The sequence below is a fragment of the Chamaea fasciata genome, unplaced genomic scaffold (genome assembly GCF_029207755.1).
Source record: "Chamaea fasciata isolate MVZ Bird 193981 ecotype frontalis unplaced genomic scaffold, bChaFas1.0.hap1 SCAF_21, whole genome shotgun sequence".
In the NCBI taxonomy this organism is placed as follows: domain Eukaryota; kingdom Metazoa; phylum Chordata; class Aves; order Passeriformes; family Sylviidae; genus Chamaea; species Chamaea fasciata.
Genome location: NW_027094106.1, coordinates 6,990,116 through 7,012,811, shown reverse-complemented (window position 1 = coordinate 7,012,811; position 22,696 = coordinate 6,990,116). Strand labels below are relative to the sequence as shown.

At 44.6% G+C, this 22,696-nt stretch overlaps 2 protein-coding genes and 1 long non-coding RNA gene across 4 annotated transcripts in view; 2 read left to right on the top strand and 1 right to left on the bottom strand.

Moving 5' to 3' along the window:
• TAOK1 (TAO kinase 1) overlaps window positions 1–8,679 on the bottom strand; it is a 68,930-nt gene extending 60,251 nt beyond the window's left edge. Inside the window, exon 1 of the mRNA XM_066201868.1 lies at window positions 8,465–8,679. The gene's annotated coding sequence lies outside the window, so the exon portion shown is untranslated. The remainder of the gene's footprint in view (window positions 1–8,464) is intronic.
• LOC136300091 (basic proline-rich protein-like) lies at window positions 5,282–9,090 on the top strand. Its single transcript, XM_066202225.1, has 2 exons — window positions 5,282–5,315; window positions 8,096–9,090. The coding sequence occupies exons 1-2, from the start codon at window positions 5,282–5,284 to the stop codon at window positions 9,088–9,090; spliced, it is 1,029 nt and encodes a 342-aa protein (XP_066058322.1).
• A 395-nt stretch (window positions 9,091–9,485) lies between these two features.
• On the top strand, window positions 9,486–17,806 carry LOC136299873 (uncharacterized). 2 transcript variants are annotated; one of them, XR_010723580.1, is made up of 3 exons: window positions 9,486–10,202; window positions 15,474–15,580; window positions 16,049–17,806. It is a non-coding gene; the product is annotated as an uncharacterized lncRNA (long non-coding RNA). The 2 variants fall into 2 exon arrangements; XR_010723581.1 differs by lacking the exons at window positions 15,474–15,580; window positions 16,049–17,806 and adding exons at window positions 13,587–13,734; window positions 14,250–14,720.
• The last annotated feature ends 4,890 nt before the right edge of the window (window positions 17,807–22,696 follow it).

Here is a 22,696-nt window from a genome sequence, read left to right as displayed (position 1 = left end):
GATTCAGCTGTGGCAGAGACTGCACAAACAGGGTAAAAAGATACACGTTGCACAGGTCTCCATAAAAACATCCAGACAATACCCAAGTCTTGCAATTTCATATGCAAGGGAATGTTTTTTACTTAAATGGGCAGTCCCTGGTTATCCCTGTGCGTGACTGACTCCAAAAATGAAAAAACTTATGTTTGTTGTTCATCAGGTTTGGGGACTGATTTACAGTGCATTAAAAGCCTGTTTCAGATTTATGTAAAGACAAAAATCAGCAAAAAGTCTCATCATAGAAACAAAGAAAACTAAAAATTTCAAGATTTAGCCAGCTTTATTCATGACCAGCATTAAATTGCCATTATGATAAGAAAAATCTACATAGTGCTCCTATGATGAAACAAGAAACCCCATCCCCTGCATTTTCAGTAGGTCAGGAAGACTTTCAGAGGGAGATCTGGGACAGTGTTGCTGCTGAACTATGAGGTCTGTGTTGCTTCACCTCACCCCACAGGCAAAGCAGCATCTCCTACACTTCTGCCTCCACCTCACAACCCGGGAGGTGCTGATGCTAACTGGGGACCAAGGAGACAAATTCCTCTACCCCATCAACACCAGCCATGCTGAGCAAACTACTCATTTCTCCACCTGTACTTCAGTATCCCCACTCCATAAATGTGGAAAATAAATATGCCTTTATCATCCATTTGAAATACCTTGAGATTTGTGGATGAAATTCAGAGCAGGGAATTACTATTATTATCCTGTTAATTCAGAGAAAAGTATAAAACCACCACATATGTAAGATAATATTTCTTTGCTATAGCTTAAATTTCTATTTGTGTATTGATATTTCATATATTATTATTAATTACAGCTATTTCTGTTTAAACATAAAATATCTGTAATACCTACAGAAAAACATTGTGATTATACCAATTTATAGTCACTAGAGTAATTAATTATCAGTACCAGAGATTCCCACAGCAACGGGAAGACTACTCAAATGAGGATCACACATCCTGGTGCTTGACCAGCCACTGTGGGAAAAACTCCAGAGGCCAATGTTATGGCCCACCTGCACAGTAATCCACAATTACCAATTCTAGCAACAGAGAAAAACATAAGAGACTTAAAATAATGTGCCAATTAGTATTTTTAAGACATAAAGGCCATTCAAGAAAAAGCACTAAAATATTTGGGAAAATTTAGGGGCTTTTTCAAAACATTTTTTAAAACTGGGCATCAAAAATTCCATGTCAATTTTTTTATTCAATACACTAGCAAATAATTCTTTAAATGTTCTTCATGTTTTTGTGACTAACTATGAGCCAGTGAAGGTAAATCATGTACTTTATAAGTAAACTATTTTCACGTTAGTCTAGTATTCAAAGCACTCTGCTTGTTATTGTCAAATCAGAAACGAATCTTTTGCCCAGTCTTGTTTTTGCAAATAAATTTACATCATCAGTATTGTAATGAAATCAAAGCAAAGGTGAGGATGAAGACTTCCTTCTTCCATAACATTTTGGACAAAAAACCCCATGTATACAGACATTTTAAGTACAGATTATCTTAGTGTTTGGCTCCCTGTGCTCTGTCCTTCCAGTCACCAACAGAAATGTTGAATTCTCTGGTCAGTTCAGGACATCTGTGTAGGTTGATCTGCTAAGAATGTGGTCAGCTACTGAGCTAGCAGCTGACAGCAACATCTGAGAGCAAGAGAAGGAACTGTCTCCAGTGACTGTCATGCAATCACCTCAATTCAGCCCAAGCATCCTCACCAAGCCCTCTTCTCCCACCTCCATGGGCACTCCTGCTTGTACAAATCTGGCCACTCAAGGTGGCTTCTGGAATGGAGATGCCCTAGGATTTCTTTGCCGATGTATTGTGTCAAATGAAGGGAAAAATAACCTTCCATCACTTACAAAGGACAGATGATCAGCATTCAGATGGGTTTGCCTGCATTCTTGCTGCAAAACGGGCAGGTCCCAGCAAGAATTAAAAGGAGGTTCTACCACACACCTTCAGCCAGAGACTAACCTAGTTTTAAACACTTCAAAGCCTGAGTTAGAGGGGGTTTTGTGTGGAAAGGGAAGAAGGAAAATTAAGCCAAAAACACAGGTAAGAATTCAGGGTTTGCTTATAGTGCAATTAACCCATAATAAAAATGAAGTTTGGCATTCTTTGCAAGGCACTGCCCCTGAAATGTATCATTATTTCCTTCCCAACTCTGACATGCACTTCTAGGAGACAGCAGGAATTTTTGTCAAGGCCAAGGTTACCCTCTCTTTAAACTAAAGTTGCAAACCTTCATAAAAACCCCAATCTAAGAGCCTGGCTGCATTCTCAGGTGTAGCAAGCAAGTATAAACTGGGGTTTGTACCAGCTCAGCTGATGCCAGGGAAAATCAGATCACTGCACCTTAGTCTTTACGGGTGGCAAAACCACATTACTGCAGTCAGTCCAGTACATAATTCTCAAGACAAGACTTCAATATGCAAAGACTAATTTAAAAAGCCCAAAGAGACATAGGAGAGTGATGGATTAAAGGCAGAAGATCATGTGCTGTACACAGGCCCTGTGTTCTGTTTGACCCTCAAAGAGGGACGCATCTTACCTAGGGGTACAGGGCCAAATCACACCAAAATAGATTCCAAACCCAGGGTTTAACTAGTTTGCTATCTAGGCCAGGAAACAGTTCTGGAACACATTTAACACAGTTTAATCGCATCAAATCACAGCTGGCCCAGAACTGATTTTAACAACTGTCAACTGCTCCTTGGAACAGGCAAAGCCAAAAGAAGATCACAGCACACAGTTTACAAAGAGCACAGAGACAACCCAAACATCCAGAGCAGCAGCAGCAGCAAAGCAAGGCACATTCAAATCCCATGATCTTTATTCAGATTGGGTTACAAGGAAGTGGGAACTGGGAGGAGTTAATGTTAGTGACAACTGCAAGCCAGAACTAAAGGAGAAACATGTTGCACTGCCACTGGGACAGCTTGAGAAATCCTCCTAACTGATGGAGAAAGTTACTGCACTACTTACTGGATACCCGTGGCCTATTTGAGAAACAGCACTAGCAAAAATAACCTCTCCTCTCATCTTGGCTGAGGAGGGAGGGACAGTCACCAATTAAAAGGGGACTGAGGTGGGAAATGAGAATTGCATATTAAGAATGGTGAAGGAGGCAAAAATAACAAACGTGCAATAGGAGATAAGATTCTTTCCAAGAAACCTCAGTGCAACATTTCTCTCGGCATGGGCCCATGGGTCTGTTACTGCCCTTGAGCAGCGGAATGTCAGGGAAGAGGATGCATTGCTGGGTGCTTGGAAAACTGAACACATGGATGGGAGCAAGCCAAAAGTATTACAAGAAATGGTCCCTAGCACTTGCACTTGCATATTGCTCTTTCCCATGCTCCTAGATCCCAAAGTTTTCCAGACATTAGAAACCAGCCAGACCAGAGCGAACTGAAGCTGAAACAGCAACGCAAAGGGAAGGATTGATCCTAAGGACCTAACCCCTCAAAATCTGTGTCTAGCAGTGTTCAACAAATGGCAGATGGCTAAAGGGAAGAAAAATAAGTTTTAAAGTTTAGATGAACTAAGTGAAAGGCTGAAAGCAACTTTATTCACATTTTAAGAATTCAAGTGCAACACATACTGTCTTTCAGTCTAAAACTATAGCAAAAATCCCTGAGATTAACAGTAAACATAAAAATTTTCTTTTCAAATATGGATTGACAAAGCTGACATGCAATAAAAGCTTCCAATGAAACTCACAGACACTGTTCCCCCACATTCTGATAGGAGGCCGCCCTGTAAATATGCTGCACTCAATGAGTATAGGAGAAAACTGTTTTTATAAAATTACATCTCACTCTAAAGAAAATATTTGCATGGCTGTAGCCAGGAGTGTAATAAGGGTCATTGGAAGAACACAGGCACAGAAAACTGAAGGGCCTGCCAGCTTTAGCTTTGTGACTTTTACTTTTTTTCCTCAAGATCTAACTTTTCCCCCAAACAAAACACTTCCAGCCATTTCCATCCTAAGGACAATACTCAATATGTAAATCTCATGCTGTCACCCCATCCTGATCCCTAAAGAAAAATCAAAACTGTTCCCAGCCAAGCAATACAGCAGGCAAAACTATGAGCTACTGTCCAGCTGTATTAAGAAGCCATCATCACTCTAACTCATGTTGGACTGTCCTCACCAACCTCTAAGAGAAAGAAAAACCTCACTGCCAAGCTATAGGTGTGTAACTAATGCTGTAGCTCTGTCCTCAGCAAGCTCTGATTAAACTGGAGAAACTTCTCTGTTTAGACAAAACTTACTGCTGCTTTGGCAATTTCATGCTATGTTTACAGTGACTACCTTGCCTTTTCTTCTGGCAAAGAAACAAAGATTTAGCAGAATGTGAAAAAAAAAATCAAGAGTAATAATGCACTGATTTCTGATCAAGTATTAGAAGCACCTAATGGCTTCTCTTTCATAATTAAAAAATACTGTAATTCCAGTGATCACCAAGTATTTGTTCAAAAATTGCTTTAAAAACCACTTTTGGAGCCCCCACTGTGCTGGCTAATGTCCATTGTGTTTCTAAGGGCCTTCAGAAAGTATTCCCTCCTCCATGTTCTGTACTGTAAATGAGCACTTAGGCAAGGAAGAAGGAATAGTGTGTAAAAGCCAACTCTGCTTTTAAACAGCTCTGTGTTTTCCTACTATTTTCTGCATGCTTCTTCCCCTCAGACACTATGCATTTCACCTCTGATTTCATGTTTTTATATTTTAAATTTTTTTCACAGGAAGGACTCTCCCTCTGGAACTCCACATGAGGGGATAAGTGATTTTCTGACCGTTTGTCCACTGAATTTTTTTTCAGTCTCTTCTCCACAGAGAAATCAATGCATGATCAGCAATGCCTCAGCATGCTAAAGGACAATAAAAACAAAGAATCCTGAAACCTAACCACTACAAGTTTAGCAAAAAGTGCCACCAGCCACCTCTGTCTTTAACCCTCACTGCTGGCTGTGGTGGTGCAGCCCAGCCCCTGGGGTTGTCTCTAACCTCACCTCCCTGTGCACTGAGCCATTTCAGACCACCAGGCTGACACAAAACTGTGTTTTTCCTCAGGTTAGCCTTCTGCTGGTGCAGGATCAAAGAGCAGAGCCAGTGAAATGACACATGGAATAGCAGGTGGAGGGCAGGACTGCACACCTCAGTCACTTCCAGCGTAAGGGGAACTGGCAAGAGAGCACCAGGGGTGAGGCTCCATCCTGCACCATGTCCACCCAGAAGGAGCACTTGGTGGAGAAGAGTAGGGCACAGTATTATAGAAGAAGGGATAGATGTGGGTCTCAGAAAGTATTAAATCATCCTGCTCTGTGCTGTTACAGGCAAGCTTGTCCCAAGCATGGTTAACCAGGGGAGGACATAACTGAAACCTCTGCTGTCAGACCCAGGAAACTTTCCAGTCCAGATGTGACTCCAGTCTAGGGTTGAAGTTCAGCTCTTCCCTTTGTCCAGGTTCACAAAAGGAAATACAAGTAAAATCCTTGACACTACACAGCATACTTGAACAGGAGAAAGGTAATGGCCACCCAGCACCACTGCCACTCAGAAGCCAAGAGTGCGGCTCACCCCTGGTAACACCAAGGATTTTTATGATTTCTAGTATGCACTTCAACCTAACAGTATGTTGTTTACATGATTTTAATACGAACCGGAACACAACAAAAAATACTTCTAAGATAGCATCTTAGTGATTATGGGAGTGTTCTCCAAAACACAGTAAGAATGGAATAAGACAAGTGGTATTTACCATAGCTTCCTCACCACTTCTGGATCACAAAGAGAGCTAGATAAACCCTAATTATCTTCTTACTTGACAAAATACCTATACTGTCAAAAAAACTTCTATGAGACTTATTTTGCGAATGACCTTACTCCCTACTAAGTTGGATCAGAAGTATACCTGTACAGAAGTGACAGACATGAGAGACAAGAGCAGCAGTACATCCAGTCTGTCTTTGCTAGAAAGAGAATTACACCTGAAAACCAAATACCTGGAAACCACCTAATGTTCTGTTGAGTATGCAAGGGTTGTGTCAAAGTGGAACTCACTACTGCAGAGTCAGCTACCTACAACATCTTTAAAACATATCTCTGAAATTGCTGCCATATCTATTGTTCTCTACAAAACATCCTCATTACAGGAAATCCACTACTAGGATACATCTGAGGATGTAATTATTAGCGTGATATTTGCTTCTCTTCTAATGAATCTCACCAAGCATAAAAGCTGGGACTGCCTTACTATTCATTAAAAACATGTTATTCTGGAGACAAAAACTGGTGAATACAGCTAGAGATGAAAACTGCACAACTGGAAATGTTATTTAGCTGGGAAGTAAACATTTAAAGTTCTTCAGTTTAGCTTACACTGGAATTTAACAGCAGGACATAGATAACTTTTTCAAATAGTCTAACCTGAGGCCTAAGCCACCTTATCTGTACATAATTTTAATGCCAACATCTGGTCCTGTACAGGCAACACTTAATTCAGTCTAGTTAAAAATAAAATAACATCCACCTATCCAAAGAGTTCTTACTTCAGGCAGTTGCATTTCAGCAGAATTAAACTTAAAATTAAGCTGTTCTACCAGAATCACCTTCTCTTCACTGAGATATTGTTAGCAGAGGAGAAAAACATTCTCTCAAGTTCAAAGGACAAACTGAGGTTCAAGTTTATCAATGTATTTCAGTCTGTGGATAAAAGGAAGAGAAGTCCTAAAAATGGCAAACATACCAGTCAGAACTAGGCCAATGTTGTGGAGAATCTAATATGAAGGCTCAAACCAATCGTTGATTAGGTTTGCCCTTGGACATAAGTAGCAAAAACTATGACACACTAACTACGAGGAGGGACAAAGGCAAGGAAAATGTAGGCTCAAAGTAGGCTCAAGAAAAGCATACCAAAAACTGTATTTATTGCAACTAAAGTTGTTATTCTGTAATCCTGAAATACGAAAACATACCTTCCCTAGTGTCAAAATGTATCAGTTTTCCACGGCTTGCACTATTATGTGCTATCTACTAAAGCTGTTTTGCAGACACTGAAGATCTGAACCATACTGTTCAATTTTATATATACATATATATATATATATTTGGGGTGGTATTTTAGAAACGTTTAATCTGAAGCATTCCAAGCTGATAACCTTTATCCAAATACATAAAACAAGAGCTATGTCAAACGCACTATAAATAGCATTAATAGTAAGGAATCAATAACATCCAAACCTTTAGGTAACATCTTATTAATCCGCCCTTGGCATGCATGGGCACACTGCTCTGAGGGCTCTCAAAATGCAATAGTCAAAGGTGAAGGACACAATTTGTTCAACTAGTTAATGCAACTGCTATTTAACCAACAGAGCCACTAAAATGCCACCTAATGAAATACTCCGTACCATGATAAGCAGCAGAGACAAGCACGATAAACATGAAACGTTTTTCTTAGAAAATATATTAAAAGTCCTTAGGGCTGCTACCGACCTGTCATATTTTCTTCCGAAGGCATGTAAAGATCTACATTTGACAACAACCATTTTAATCCCTGGTTCTCCCTCCCCCCCACCTCCCCATTTCTTGTACCGCGCCCAACACAATGGTACAACTGCATCTCCCAGGTATCGCCCTGATATTTATTTCTGCTTTCACAGTGACAAAGGTGAACTCTGATGCTCCAAAGATGCTTGCAGCAAAAGCGGGGTGAGAGATATTTCTAACGACATACCCACACGCGGGTTACAGAAATCCAGCCTCCATGAGATGTTTTAATCTGACAAATTAAAATGGTTGGGAAACGCTATTTGGGTAACGGAATCGGCCGCCACATGCATTTGCTGAGGGGGGAGCAATAAAAGGTCTTTAAAATAGGTCACTTTCAGCCAAATCCCACACCAGCACCGAACAAAATGGTATATACACTGAAAACTCACCGCTTGGGGAGGAGCGAGGGGCAGGGAGGAAAAAAAAAAAAAAATTAAAGGGTGAAAAAAATAAAAGGGCATAAATCCGCGCGGGTCTCCGGAGGACCCCCGAAACCCTCTCTGGGGGTCGGGGCTCGGCCGGCGGAACCCCCGGGGGAGCCGCAGACAAAAAGGGCCGCGGCGCTGGGCACGCCTGGCCGCGGGGCCGGCCCCGGCCCCAGCCCTGGGCCTCCGGCGGCCCCTGACAGCGGGGAACACCCCTCCGCCCGCGGCCGCCCCTCCGCGGGAAGCGCCATTTCGCCGCCCGCTCCCCCGCCGGTGCTCGGCGGCGGCGGCCCCGACCCTGCGGCACTGCCGCAGAGCGCAGCGGGGGAGGCGCCGGCCCCACCGGGCCGCCCCCCCCGCACCCACCTCCTCCCGCACCCTCCCGGGGCCGCCCCGGCCGAGCCCCCCGCCGCGCTGCCTGCCTTACCCTCCGCCGCAGCCGGGCTGGGAGCGCCGGTCGGCCCCCCGCGGAGGAGGAGGAGGAGGAGAAGGAGGAGGAGCGGGGCAAGGGGCGGCGGCCCCGCGGGGGGAGGCGCCCCCGGAGGGGCGTCGGGCCCGGCCCCCGCGGGTGCCCGGGCGCGGCGGGCACAAAGGCGGCGGGGCACGGCACCTAAGATGGCAGGGCGGGCGCGGCGGAGCGCTCAGCCGCCGCCACCGCCGCCGCCACTACCGCCGCCGCCGCTGCCTGGGCCCCGCTCGCCGAGCCGCGGCCAGGCCGCGCCGCGGAGGCGCGGCGTGCCGGGAGGGCGGGCGGCGCCGGCCGTGCCGCCGCGGCGGAGCGGGTCCGTGTGCCGGGCCGCGATCGCTGCCGCCGCCCCGCCGCCACCTCCCCTCAGCGCCGCCCGGGCTCCGGCTGCGCCGCCGCCGCCGCTCCGCGCTGCCCGCAGCCAGCGGCCCCCGCCCGCCCCTCTCGCGAGACTTCGCCGCCCTCTCCCTCCCCCCCCCAGCACCGCGGCCGGCGGGAGGGGCTGGGGGCGGCGGGGGGAGCAGGGGCGGGGCCCGGAGGGGGCGGCGGAGGGGCGGCGGTGGCGCGGGGAGGGGGCGGCGGCCTGAGGGGTCCTGGGTGTGAGGGGCTGTATGAGGCGGAGTGGTGGTTCTCGGTGTGAGGGTCTCTCTAGGGAGGCCGTGTTGGTGTGAGGGTCTCTCTGTTGGGAGAGGTCGTTGATCTGGTGGGCGCCTGTGGGGAGGGGGCAGCCTGCTGTGAGGGGTTGTGTGAGGAGGGGCTCTTGGGGAGGGGTCGTTGGTGTGAGGAGAGAGTAACTAGCTGCGAGGGGTTGTATGAGGAGGGGTTTTGGCGTGAGGGGTAGTTTTAGGCGACAGGTGTGGGGTTGCTTGAGGGATAGAGGAGAGAGCTGGCATGTGGGGGTGCTGAGGGGAGTTTGGGAAAGAGGGTTTGTGGAAGCCCCATGTGGGGACACTGAGGTGGGAGAGGGGCCTGAGGGAGAAGATGGTGGTGGGGGGCTGCTGCTGAGGCCATTTGAGTCCGGCCAGGGTTTTGAGGGGCAGCAGGCCTGAGGGGTAATGAGGAAACTGAGGAAAGATGTGGGGGAGCAGAGTGACGGGGGCTCAGCACTGGGGTACGTGGGGCCTGGATATGGGTAGGGAGAAGAGGTGTAGGGGAGAGGCCTGGCGTGGGTGGGAACTTCTTGGGGGCAGTGTGGCAGAAGACAGTGGGTTTGGGGCAGGCTGGCTGGGGTGAGGACTTGGAGCCAAGTGGAGCTGCCTCTCTGGCCAGGAGCAGTTCAGCTACAGGCAGTGACAATCCCAGGAGGTGGTAGGTGACTGCTCTAGTGCAACTACCCTCACCAAATGGGTGTATTTCAGCCTGCCATTGGCCAAGCTGTATCTGGGTTTGTGGCCAGAAGAGGGGAAAAAAAAAATCTCATGGGCTGAGCACATGGTCTCCTAAACTGTACTCTTGGCTCTCAGTGGTGGGTGTTGAACTTGGTAGGTTGTTGAGCCTTTGTGTGCTTTGGTATCTCCATCTACGAAGCAGAGATAACAGTTGGCTTCATGCAGGGATTAATTATCGCATCTTGTAGTCACGTATTTGTTTATTTGTTTTTACTGTAGATTACAGCTGGAGGAATTCTAAACAGTCCACTTCTCCTTGTCATGGTGTTTGAGCGCATTGTGCTCCTGTCTGAACAGAGGAAATCACTGAGGTCAGTCTCCCTTGTGTTTATAGTTGCTTTCCCTTTCAGAAGTATGGGGGCAAGGAATCATCAAAATAACAATTTGTACTGACATCCTGATAATAAATGAATAGAAACAGTTACATAAGACACAAAGGTTGTCAAAGGTGTGTTTGTAGGGATGGCTTCCGCTTTTGACTTCAGAATTACTCTGAAGGCACAGTGCGCTCTGTTATAAAGTACCCTGCAAACATTCAATTTTGAGATGTCCCCTGTATGAAATAATACAACTCTGTAAATCCAGTATTACTGCACTGCTGAAATAAAACAGATGAAACCAACTTCCTTCCTATTTACCACATAATCTAACAGATATTTTGTATCATAGGAAAGCTTTGTGTCCAGCAGGTGTTGAGGTGATGCTGGATACAATTTAGGTAAATTTTGGATTTACCTTTGGAGGGGCAGAGCTACTGAGGACTGCTTAACCTGAGATGGGGATATACCTGAGGAATGTTGTTAGCTGTAACAATTTGGGACCACATCTAGAGTTTTGTGAACTTGTCCCAAAGTGGTGTGATACTTTTCCTTTTCAAATCCCTATAGGAAAAGTGAGACAAAAGTGGATCACTTCAAACATATGTTGTTGTGGGTATTGGGAGAGGCAAACTAAAGGTTTATCTGATGATCTCAACCTTGAAGTTGGCAGCTATGTTAGGAAACTTGGTTTCATTCATCTGCCAAAGATATTTGTAGTGTATCGTTTGACAAGTTAGAAGGCATTTTTGTAATGACACAAAAATAAAACTGTCCGCTTTCTGAAACTACACTTTCTGTCTTCTGAAATAATATGGGAGACATGCTTCTGGGGAAATTAAGGGCATGTTTGAAAAGTAAATTTGTATTTTCAAATGCTGGAAGAATGGTGTTTAATGCGAATCTGCTCAGCGTGGCCTATTGATATTAATTTGGTTTTGTACTTGTTTTGTCAAATTAGTGGGTATCTTTTGCTTTTGGAGATGGGAGAACAAAATGGAGCAGTAAGAGAGATGATCCGCCCACAGGGTCAAAAGGTGGAATTGAGAATCAGGTTCTTCTGAATCTTGATCTTGTACTTCTTCCTGCAGACAAATTGCCTGTAAAGCTCATGAATTATGAGAGCCAGTGAGGTCCATGGAGCTAACCCAGCAAATGCCAGCAGAGGGTCTGGGCCTCTTAGTGTTACACACGTGAGAGATAATGAGAGGTCTAGGTAAAAATCCTTAAAGTCTCTTAACAGTGGCTGCAGAAAAATGTGAATAATCCTTTACCCTTAACTATCAAGTATTTTACTTGAAATGCTAGATCTGCATTTAATATGTATTCAGTGACTGCTTCAAAAATATACAGTATAGTCTGTGAACAGACTGTTTGGAAAAAGTTCACTGAAATTCTGAAGGAACAGCCAGTATGAAAATTATGTTTGTCGCCAGCTGAACTAAACAGCACATTTAGCTTTCCTAGTTCATCGCATTAGGCGTGTTCTTGCTGCCTTCTCAAAAGACCATAGTAAGCATCTAGAAAGTTAGTTCAGCTTCATTTGCTAATTTCCTGATGCAAATTTAGTCCACTCAAAAAAGAACTAAACAGGTTTATATACATCTGCATCTGGGATTTATACCAGTCTATCTGTCAGATAGCTATACCCAAAGTTAATTCCGTCTGAAGGAGGTGCCAGAACATCAATAAATAAATATTACAAATTGCCTAGCGGTTCAGCTGACAGGCAGAACTGGTTTCAACACATTGCTCCCAATGTGCTGCTGCAGAGCTGGTCCTGGAGTAGACCCATACGACATTCCAGCATGGACAGGACCTCTAAGAGCATGCACCAGCTCTCCATGATATTGTAGGAGAGGAAGCAGAGAACAATACTAAGTCCAGCGGAAACTGTGGCAAGAATTTATCCAAGGCACATTGTAATTACTCAAGCTGGGAGTTTGGCCAGGACATTGGGGTTAACACCCCTGCTCCTTTAGAGGTGTCATAGTTTATTTTTTTTAATGGCTTCAAGTGATGAGAAGCTTGGCTCTCTGTCTCAGCAGAATGACACGAGTGGAAGCAGTGTAAACTTCTTACAGCAATATGAAGGTGCTGGTTCAGAACTAACTCAGAACAGTGATGGGGCCTAGTACAGTAATCATTGCTTTATAAATACTTGCAGTAGATAAGAAAGATAAGAGTGTGATTAGGGCACAGTTTCAGATGCTGTAATTACAGCCATGCCTTCCTCAGCCTTCAGTCCAAATGCTGCTTGAATCTGGCCATTTTTAGGCAAACAACTGTAAATTTTAGAAGAAATTGTAGAACTTGAAGAAGAGAAATTTGGTTATTAATTATATAGCAGTTGTGAACAGCAGTTACTAATACTTTTTCTTAGGAAACCTATCATACAAGCAAAATGTCATTTAATCAATTTAATTCTTTCATGCCATTGAGAGTTTTAGGAAGTGGTCTTTGTATGTATGATGTACCAATTTAAAAACTGACTTTCAGCTTGTTCTCTGCTTGCAGAGAAGATAAGCACTTGTGTGTTTTAGTGAGTGACTAGTTGTGCAATGCACAAGTGAGGAATTGTTTTGATTTTACTAGCACACGAAACCTGCCATCATTCCTATAGTGCAGTTTGGGCCATTATTATGGGTTATGAGGTTATACAGGAAAAACATGTTCTAGAGAAGGGCTGGTCAAAATAAACGAGGTAGTCTTGCAGATTACAACAATCTGGTTTTGTATCAGTGATGTAAATGCTTGGGTACATCCACTGGGATGAAGATACTGTGTCAGACAGTGTCCCTCTGACAGTTGGTGTTGTAAGGACAAAAATGAAGCAATACTGACAAATGACATTATTACGTAACAGCTTTTGTATTCTATGACAACAATTACAATACTTCACTCTTCTCTTTTTATTAGATGCTCCTTGCTGTGCACTTATGATTGTTCCATGAGTTGAGTGGTTTTAGCTATTAAGAAATGGGGAAATGGTGGCACAAGAAGAAGTACTTCCCAAGGTCATATGGGAGATGAGTGTCAGAGACATTTACAGAATCTCAGCCTTCTGACTTGTCCCACTCTGCCCTCTGGGAAACCAGACAAAAGTGGAAAAGTGGCTTGCAGTGTGACTCAACAGCTTTTCCTTCCTCAGCCACTGCCATGCTGGGCAATTACAAATAAATGCCAGTAGGTCATTTCCACCTGAGTCAAACAGGTTTCCTAGGGACTCTAGGTAGCACCTGTTCTGCTAGTGAGGGCTCTGTGATGGGTCTTTGCAACAAATTTGTTTTGACATCTTTTCAGAACTGTTTTTTTAGGCCATGACAACTGAGTACAAGGAGAGTCTGTTCAGGTATCTCAGATTTTTTTTTCCAGCAGCAGGGCTGAAGGGGTTTTACTCTGGCGCTGGTTCAGAATACCTGCAATGGGTACAAGGATCAGTATTATGGAGTCCTTGATCTTGGAGAGTGACTGATGGAAAGAAGCAGCACAGGAAAGGCCTTGGCTCTGGTCCTCGGATGGATGGGTAAGAAAAGGCCTTTGGCAGAGAAGGGAGAAAGGTGACTAATAATGTGAAACTGGGAGGAAACTCATTTCAGTTATGCAATCTGCTGGCTTGCTTTCTCTGAGGGAAGACACCTTTTGTTAGTTGTTCCACTGGCACTTGCTGCTCATGCTGCCTTCTGAATAGAAATTTAAACCAATTATTTCTCTGCTTGACTTAGGAAGCTTAATTTAGCTTTGTGGCAATGAGAATACAACAGCAGTTAATTTCTTTGTTCTCTGTCTGCAGAATCTCTTTTAGATTTACTTTGTCTCTTCCCTTTATTATTGGTTCTTTTTCCTGGCTGTCCAGTAGTTTAGCCAAGATGAATAAACTTTTTTTTTTTTCTGCTGTCATGCACTCATTCTCCATATCTCACTTGTTCCACGGTTTTCTGTGTCCTTTTTTTTTTTTGCCACATTTCCAAAGCTTCCATGGAGAATTTTGCTGTGGTGGTTCAAGAGGTTGCTGTTGTCTGATCTAATCCTTCTCCACAGGTTTTCTCTCATAGCTGAGTCAGCAGAGGAGAGTTTGTTTCTGTGCTAGACCCTGCTGGGTTAGTGCTGGCTATCTCAGCTCAGACCCAACCCTGACAGAGCTGTGACTGCCCTGGCCTTTGTCCTGGCTGGTGTAGGGATGTGTATTTACACCAGCTGACCGTGGTACAGGGACGGAGCATCTGGAAGAACAGTTTGCTGGAGAGGATGACTGGAACTACTGGACGGGAGTTGGTGGAACTCTTCTGAGAGCTCCTATATTCTGTTTAAAATGGTGGCCTTTCCAGTGGCCTGCAATGAACAGCTCTGCTGTTGACCCTATGTGGATCTTGATCTCCTGTTTTATAGATTTTATAGGTAAAACAACATTTTACATTGTTGTAAACACGCTTCTAGGCGCTGATTCTTACAATCCGTAAAACAGTTGTGAAACTGTGGCCTTGCTCTTCAGCAGTTCTGCAGTCACCTATCTCTGAGACACTGTATTTCACCCTTGAATAAGATTCTAGAGCAGAAAAAGAGTTAGGCTGCATACAGATTAATAAATGTATTGCTAGTATATCTGGCTACTGCAGCATGACTCACCCATCAGTGCTTGTCAGAGTCTGGCGTGACCTCATTGAAAGCTTCAACATCTCCTATGTGAAGGCAGGTTGTAATCCACTGTGGGAATCCTAAATAGGTGGGGAATGAAGTTCTGAGATTGTGATAACGCATACATCATAAACATCTCCCTGGAAATCAATTATGCCCTCACCAGGAATATTCTTACAGATTTCTGAGGATCTCTTGGTGCTAAGCCTGCCTTTCCCTGCTTTTATTAAAAAAAACAACCACCTGTATTATTCAAGACAGCAACAGAAATAGATGCTGGTGGGAAAATTTAAGAGTGAATGGGACGTGTCAGGGAGGAGATGCTCTGTCATTTGCAAGGACAAGAAAGAGCTGATGGTTCCTTTTTATTTATCGCAGCTTCTACAGAATTCTGTTCTTTATATTTTTCCTATGTCAGTAACGGGGCTTCTGGTACGCAGGTATCTGCTGCTACTCGAACTGTAAGTGAAATCTCTGACTGTTGGTCTGATTGCTGTCCTCAGGACATGTGAATGTCTGCTCCTGTTTTGCTGTAGGTAATTTCTGTATGTGGCAAGGTTGTCTGTGCCAGCCTGGAAGGCTGTCCATAAGCAGCAACAGTTACTGTCTCTTTGTTTCTCAACACTGCAGCTCCTCGCTGGTCCCACAGACCTGCTTTGTGACAGAGCGTCAGTAACTTTGCAGGAGTCACTGCATCCTCTGCTCTGCTTGGCATCAACTCTGGCATCTGAATGTAGGTATGTCCCCCCTGCAGATCTGCTTTTCCTGTCCAGACTCCTACCTGGTGAGTTTGTTCTTTTACTCTTTGCCTTAGGTAGACGATAGTATGACTTCTGCATTTTTTAATACTCTTTTATCTTGAGTCTGGGAACATGCATCACTGTGGTTTTGGGATGAGGGAAGAGGGCAAAAATTCTGTTCTGAGTAGATATATTTTACATTTTGGTCCTTCTTTAAGGAAGGTGTAGCAGGTCACAGAATCAAGGCATGCGTATCATTTGTAAGGAAAAAATAGGCAATCTTAGGCCTTATCCGTGATTCCTTACCACAGAGATCAAACAGGTACTATATCTCCTTAGCTGTTTTGTGAATCCATGGTGAAATAAGTTGATGAGTCTGCCCAGTTTCTAGTACTAATCACTGTGCATGTGCACACAAAATATATCTAGTTCTAAAAAATAATGTCTCTGATGTTCTCTGTGCAGAAACCAAGACCTGGATGATGTTTTGAGACTAGGCATACCTTTGCTGGATGATCTGATGGATGCACATCATGATGTACTAGGATGTACAGAGATGGAAGCCCTATAGAAGTGTTGTCCATGCGACATTCAGCTGTGGGGATGTTGGCTTAAATGATTGATCTCATAATTGAAGTCCTATTGCTTGATTTACATCTTGATTTTTAGTATCTTGGCACACCTTTCTTTCACATAGTAAAGCATACCTGGGGTTCTAGTAGAATTCTGCTCTTGGGTCAAGCTCAAACCTCATTGCTGCTCCCTGCCTTCAGCTGGAAACAGACAGACACCATTTGTGACTGAATATCCTGAGTCACCGATTCCCAGCTGGCATGTGCACTGCAGTTCCATCTCTTCCTTTCCGATTGCACTCCCTAGAGGAGATTGGGAACAACTGCAGTCGTCAGCTCCAGCGTGGTGTGTGCGCTTGCCAGGATCCACACAATTGGTGGACAGCCCCTGGCTACGTCTATGGGGTGAGCAGCTTCTGATTTGTTACTGTATGCCTGTGTTTCCACACAGGAAAATGGAACAGGTGTAGGAATATGAAAAAAAAAAAATCATCACTTTCTTGATATTTACTAGAAAAATATCTGCATTGTGGAGATGGTGATAGGATATCTCCATTAAATAATCAGTTGAGACAAGTGATGATGCCAGTAATGCTCTCACAATAGGATTGTGTGAAAATGCATGAAAACTAAGAATCTAGAGAAATGGTGAAAGGTGAAGTAGTTACTCCCTACACTGGCAAAGTTCTGCTATCAGGAGCATGGGTCCATCATGCAGGAGCTGCCAGATTATCTGTTCTTTCACTCTTGTGCTGTGTTTGTTATCCTGCTTTTGCAGTGTCCCAGAGAAAGGCTGCTTAAGCTCAGCAGGGAAATAATGCAACATGTTGCTATGTTATTTCATCTGACCAAAACGTTTTCACTGTGTAATGCTTGCTGCTAGTCTTGTGCATAGCTCTGGGGGAAGCTGAAACACAAAACACTTCACTGAGTTTTTGATCCAACAGGTCTTGACATATTGCTGCTGGACACATCTCTGTGTCTGATCTGAACTGTGACAGTTCCATTCTGTCCTGCTAAAATAACAGCATATTAAACAATACTATTCTGTCCATGCCATTTCCACCTATTGACTAAAAAGTTAAAATCTTATTAAGCTAGCTTTAATTTACATGTCATAAGATATTAGTTAATGGTCAGCTGATTTTCCTGGCATGAAGATTGCAAAGTGTGTAACGCAGATTAGTGCTTGTCTGGGACCAAATGAGTTAAACCAGCTCCTTCTGCTGAAATGCCCAGTGAAATACAGTGATGCTCTGCAAATCAGATCTGTTTGCAACAGGTCACCAGTGTTTGCCTGGGACAGTTCATCCTGTCAGCAGGCACTGATCCAGCTAAGGAGGAGATCTGTGGCTTGTGCTGATTCATGAAAGCAGGTGCAAGTTGCATCAGCGAAGTAAGGAGTGGCTCACCTTAGAAGCAGGATGTAGGTTTTAGTGTAAGAACTGTTAACAAACCACCTTTAGAAGAAAGTTGGGGGAAAAAATACATGAGAGAGACCCTGAAATCTGACTTGATGAAATTCTGATTATTCTTGCTGCATCAGGGGTTTGTTCCAAATGGGGAAGGTGCAAAATTGTTAACACCGCTGAGGTGTCTTGGGAAAACGTGCACTATAGCTGCAGACAGCAGTAGTCCTAAGGCAGTTTTTCTGGGGAGGGTTGGATGACAGCTGTTCAAAAACTTTCATACAGTTACTCTGTTGTTCCTTCTTTATAGATCTGACTCATCTGTCCCTGCCCTAAACACACCAGTATCAGTTTGGGGTCTTTTTTCCTCTCCTCTCATTTACCTTATATCTTATATCCTTCAAGATTACTTTTGCATCTCTGGGCTTATTTCTATTAAATCCAGTTCCTTTGACTTTTACTTTGCCTGTGCTTTGCACTTGCTACAGAGCTCCAGTAAACTTGGCAGCCAACCCTTGGGCACTCCAGAGAAAACAACTGTCTAGACCAGGCACCTTCTGCCTGATACCCTGGACGTACCCCAGAGCTCCCAGGCATTACTCTGTATTCAAAACAACATGTTGCTATGCAAATGATTCCTTTCTGTTCTTCCTCTTACCTCCACGGATTTATGTGCACCCAGCTTCTCAGCAGGTACTAACCTAATGTTTATTGATCTTTTACAGAGGTCTGATTCAAAGGAAGATTGATAAAATCTTGTCCAGTGTTTTGTGAACTTATAATTGCACCTGCCTCCTCCTAGGGAATGAGGCAAATGGGAGTGAGGGAGCCCACAGAATAAATAGTACCTTCTGCAGAACTGGAGATAGTGCAAGCTGGAGGCCATCACTGCAAAGGCCTTACAGAGCCTCTGGTATCCAGCAGAATTCAGGAAGGTGTGTTACTCTTTTGTAAAAGGAAGGGAAATCAAACCTTGGTCTAAAGAGTCCTATGGCATGGGAAGGGCACAGAAGCTTTAATGCAAAGTTGCAAGCTGTGCCCGTTCCCAGTTAAAGCCCCTGTTGCCCTAGGCAATCATTGAGCCTGTCAGCGTCCTGCAGCTTTCATACAGAGATGTGACCAAAATAGCTCCACAACTTTACAATGTGGCTAAAAATAACTTGCAGGTCAGCTTTTTTCTCAAAGGTGGTGGTGACATCGGGGGAGAGCACTCTTGCTCCTGTTCAGTGCAGGTAGAACTGGGTAAACAACGCAGGGACAGCAGCAGTTTAGCTGAACAGCCTTGAGGGAAGAGAGATGATAAGGGATGGGAATGGACTAGGGAGAGATGGGCTAAAATGTCAGGCATGGGCGGACCCGCTGCTGTTGGCCAAGTTAGTGTGCTTATACCCAGACAGCTTCTCCCTGGAGGTTTGTTTCCATGATGTTTGGGAGTTATCAGTCTGTTCCTGTCTCCTTGTGGCCCATGTCAGGATGTGTCACTGGATGGGCTGGCCAGCCAATGCAGCGTTTCTTGCTCTTTGTTTCCAGACAGTGAACACAAACCATGACATCACCTCTGGCCAGCGGCAGATCAGAGGCTAGGCCATGCCAATGTCAAGTGTGTTTTGCTGTAGCCATTCAACCAGAGAGCTGATCTTTTACAGTGCAATTTGCATGTGGAGAAATCTGGATGGCCCTTAGTTCTAGGGGGATTTCAGTATTTGTTCTTGGGCCAAAAATAGGCTGTTTTTATGGGGTTGAACTATCTGTTTTTGTAGAGCATTACGTTTTACCAAAGGAGCAAAGCTGCACACCATGATCCTCAGAGTTTTAGTCTCTGTTGTGTATACTAAGTCTGGCCATGGAGATGAGTCTCAGCCAAGTCTGGAAGTTAAGTGCCTGATTTGGAACATTATGGGAATCTAATGTAGGTTATCTGAGGTTTGCCATGCCTGCAGCTCCTGTGCTGCTGAGGTAAGTGTACTGCAGCAGGCCGTGCTAGTGAGAAATTCCTCTGTGCTGCAGGTTTCATGCCTGGTGCTTTCATAGTGCTGAAAGAGGGGAAGGAGACAACAAAAATGTGAAAAATCGAGGCCGGGTCATTACTGTCAGACGAGGACAGAGTCCTGTAGCCAGTCAGATGTGACAGAATGCACTTGCTGATGCTGCTACCAGGAAGGTTGAGAGAAATGTGACTGAGTGATAGCAGTGCGCATGTGCCTTTGGAGGAAGGAGGCTATGTGTGTGCTCTTGCAATGCTTTTCTCTGCCCAGCAAGAGCAATGCTTTTCTCTGCCCAGCAACATCATTGCTTCTTTTCCTGGTGTTCTGCTTAAGCAGCTGTTCTGCATTTATGATCCAATCTATTCTTCATACAGGGCCATCTACACACCGAGCCACCTTCAGTGTCACTATCAGAAGGACTGATAAGACCTCAGGTTAGCTTTGAGTAAGCACTATAAATAGGGCAAAAGGACTGTAGTTACTGTTCTCTTAAACTAGTGTGTCTTGTAGGACCAGCCCCTGTCCCCACCTATTTAAAATGGCTCCTGTTGCCTCGCAAGGGGGAGACTTCAGCCAAATACATCTCCATATTGACAAGTATAGAGAGAATTATGCGCATGATCGGCTTGCTAAGAATTTCATTTGATGTGCAGCTGGAAGTCAGCTGCCAATAGAAAAGGGAGCTCTGCATCCCTACTTGAGTGCTTCAAGTGCATTTAGATGCTACAGGCCACATTAATTGCAGACTGCAGTTAGAACAGGTTATAGGTAAAATCAACTCAATACCATCACCATGACCACTTAGTACAGTCATTTCTGAGCACTGCAATTTCTCACCACAGCCTGCTCCTTCCCTTCAGTGAGAGCTGTTCCTTGGTCGGCCCTGCCCAGCTTGTAAATGTAGCTCATCAGTCTCTGCTTCTTTGCAAATGAGCTGCGTAGGTAATGGGAGGAGGAGGAGGCAGCTGCACTGCAACCTGCCCATCCCCAGCCAGTCATAAGGGCTCCGTGTTCCATCGGCTTTCTGAAGTTGTTTGCCACATGAATCGTGTGGGTATAAAACTTTGTTGTTTCCTTAAATGCTCTGCCTTTTGCAACAGGTCATTTCCCAGTGGGGAAAACAGGCTGTTGATGTGGTAGGCACTCAGCTTGTCGTTTGGATAAGATCCAGAGCCGATTAGTTTGGGCGCAGCAGTGTGCTAACACAGGCAGAATGCACCCAGACTGGCTCCTATCGAGATAGCCCCAATCTCCCCACCTCTGTCCGCGGCCCCCGGATCAGCGTGAGCAGCGGTTCCTGTCCCTCTCCCTGCCTGCGCAGGCACGCCCACAGGGAAACAGAGTTTGCACCCCATGCTGCTTGCTCGTGTCCTGATCGCTACCAACCCTCCCAAAGCAAACAGTGATTTGCCTGTCTGCACTGACTCAGCTGTGCTGAAGGCAGGAGTCAGTAATAAATCCGGTTCTGTAAAGTCCATAGGTAAGGAACACCCTCAGATACTGAAGCATTTTAAAGGAACTTGATTCTGTCCCAGGAAGTGCACTGAACTGAGCAATGCTGCATTGGGCAAGAAGGCCTACCCAGGAGCCATAAATCTCTCAACATTTGTAGCCCTGCGGTTGTAAGCACTGGGGGTTGTCTTCCCCTGCCTGCAATTACCAGCTAACAACTGAGAATTCAAAGGAATCTGGACTATCTTTAAGGAAGCAAGTACCTACTCTTTGCCTTCTCTCAGGAAGCAAGGTCCTTCATTACAGCCTGTCATGGCAAGGGGCTTGCAGATAAGGAGGAAGGGCAGGAAACCTGCTGGGCTTTGCTTCTTTAGCAACTCTAAATATTTTCCATAGTCTTAGCACTGTGAGTCAGCATTTCTAGAGCCTTGACTTGTTTACAGCAGCAATCAGTGAGATGGTATAAGGTAGGTGGGGTGTGGAGGTATGTTTGTGTCTAAAATGAGAAACCTTTTGCCCAGGCACAAGAGGAGAAGTTACCAAGTTTATTTTCCATTTGTGACTAACAGGAAGCAAAGGACTGGATACCCTAAAGAGCAACTGCACTGGAGCCATTTCCAGGGTAAGGAGTTTCCTAGTGGGAGTAAGGGGATTGAACTTCACAAAGCTGTAAACATCATGTTCTTGTAGTTCACTTGAGATATATATATATAAAAAAAGACTGCAAATATTTAGGACTATCAGTGTAGTGGGATAAAGGTAACATTTCCCATTTGAAGTGGTGTGGATTCATTTTGCATTGGCCTGGCCAGACAGGCTGTGGGGCAGAAAGACCCCCAAAAGAGTACAGGTAACAAATTAATCACTGAAGTTTCTTCAGAGCCCATACCTTCACTGGAATAAGGAACATCAGCCATGGGATGTCTCTGTCACTGCATGCAAGCTTTTTCCCTATGCCTGACTGGTCAGCCTGGCTGGATCTCATGGTAAAGGGAGGTGACATCAAAACCAAGATATTTTAGATCTGCAACCTCAGTTCTGCAAAGGTGTTTGTTTTGAAAATTCTAGTTTCCATAGCGATGTAGTGCTGTTTTCTCTCATCTTTCTCCCATTAACCCAATCTTAGCGGCCATTAGATAAATTATCTGGAAGGCAAACCTTAGCATTTTTTAATCTTAAGTGATTTGTGTGTATTGGTTCCTTAGTGAATCAGAGGCATTTAGTCAAGGATTGACTCATATCCTTTCCTGGGGCTGACATGAGGTCTATTGCAGTGAAAAGATGATAATGAAGAGTGAATATTATTAATTGGACTTGATGAATGAATTAGGAAGCTGCTTTAGAGTGGGGGTCTTATGTCTAGAATTCTGGTTCAGTTACATGTCTTTAGATTTTGTGTTCCACTATAGCTTCATTAGGACATCATATTTTTGTTTCATACATGTAGTAAATAAACCCTTTTGTATGGGTTGCCGTGTACTGCTGTTACACTGCTTTTCTCCATCCCAGAGGTGACTTTTGGATACAGTTCCCCTTCCCATTGTTAACAGAGCCAGTGCTCGTGGCTCATTCCTTCATTCTTCTTTTTAATATCTACAAAACAAAATGCAGTTAAGCAAATAAGGCAAGATCTTTTTTATTGTGTTTTGTTTGGTGATTGGTGTTGCTTTATTTTGTTTCCTGGTGCATCTGGCC

Coding starts and splice junctions, on each gene's coding strand:
- LOC136300091 (XM_066202225.1), top strand. CDS start 5,282: ATGTCCACCCAGAAGGAGCACTTGGTGGAGAAGA. Junction 5,316..8,095: donor GGAGCACTTGGTGGAGAAGA/GTAGGGCACAGT, acceptor GGGTCTCCGGAG/GACCCCCGAAACCCTCTCTG.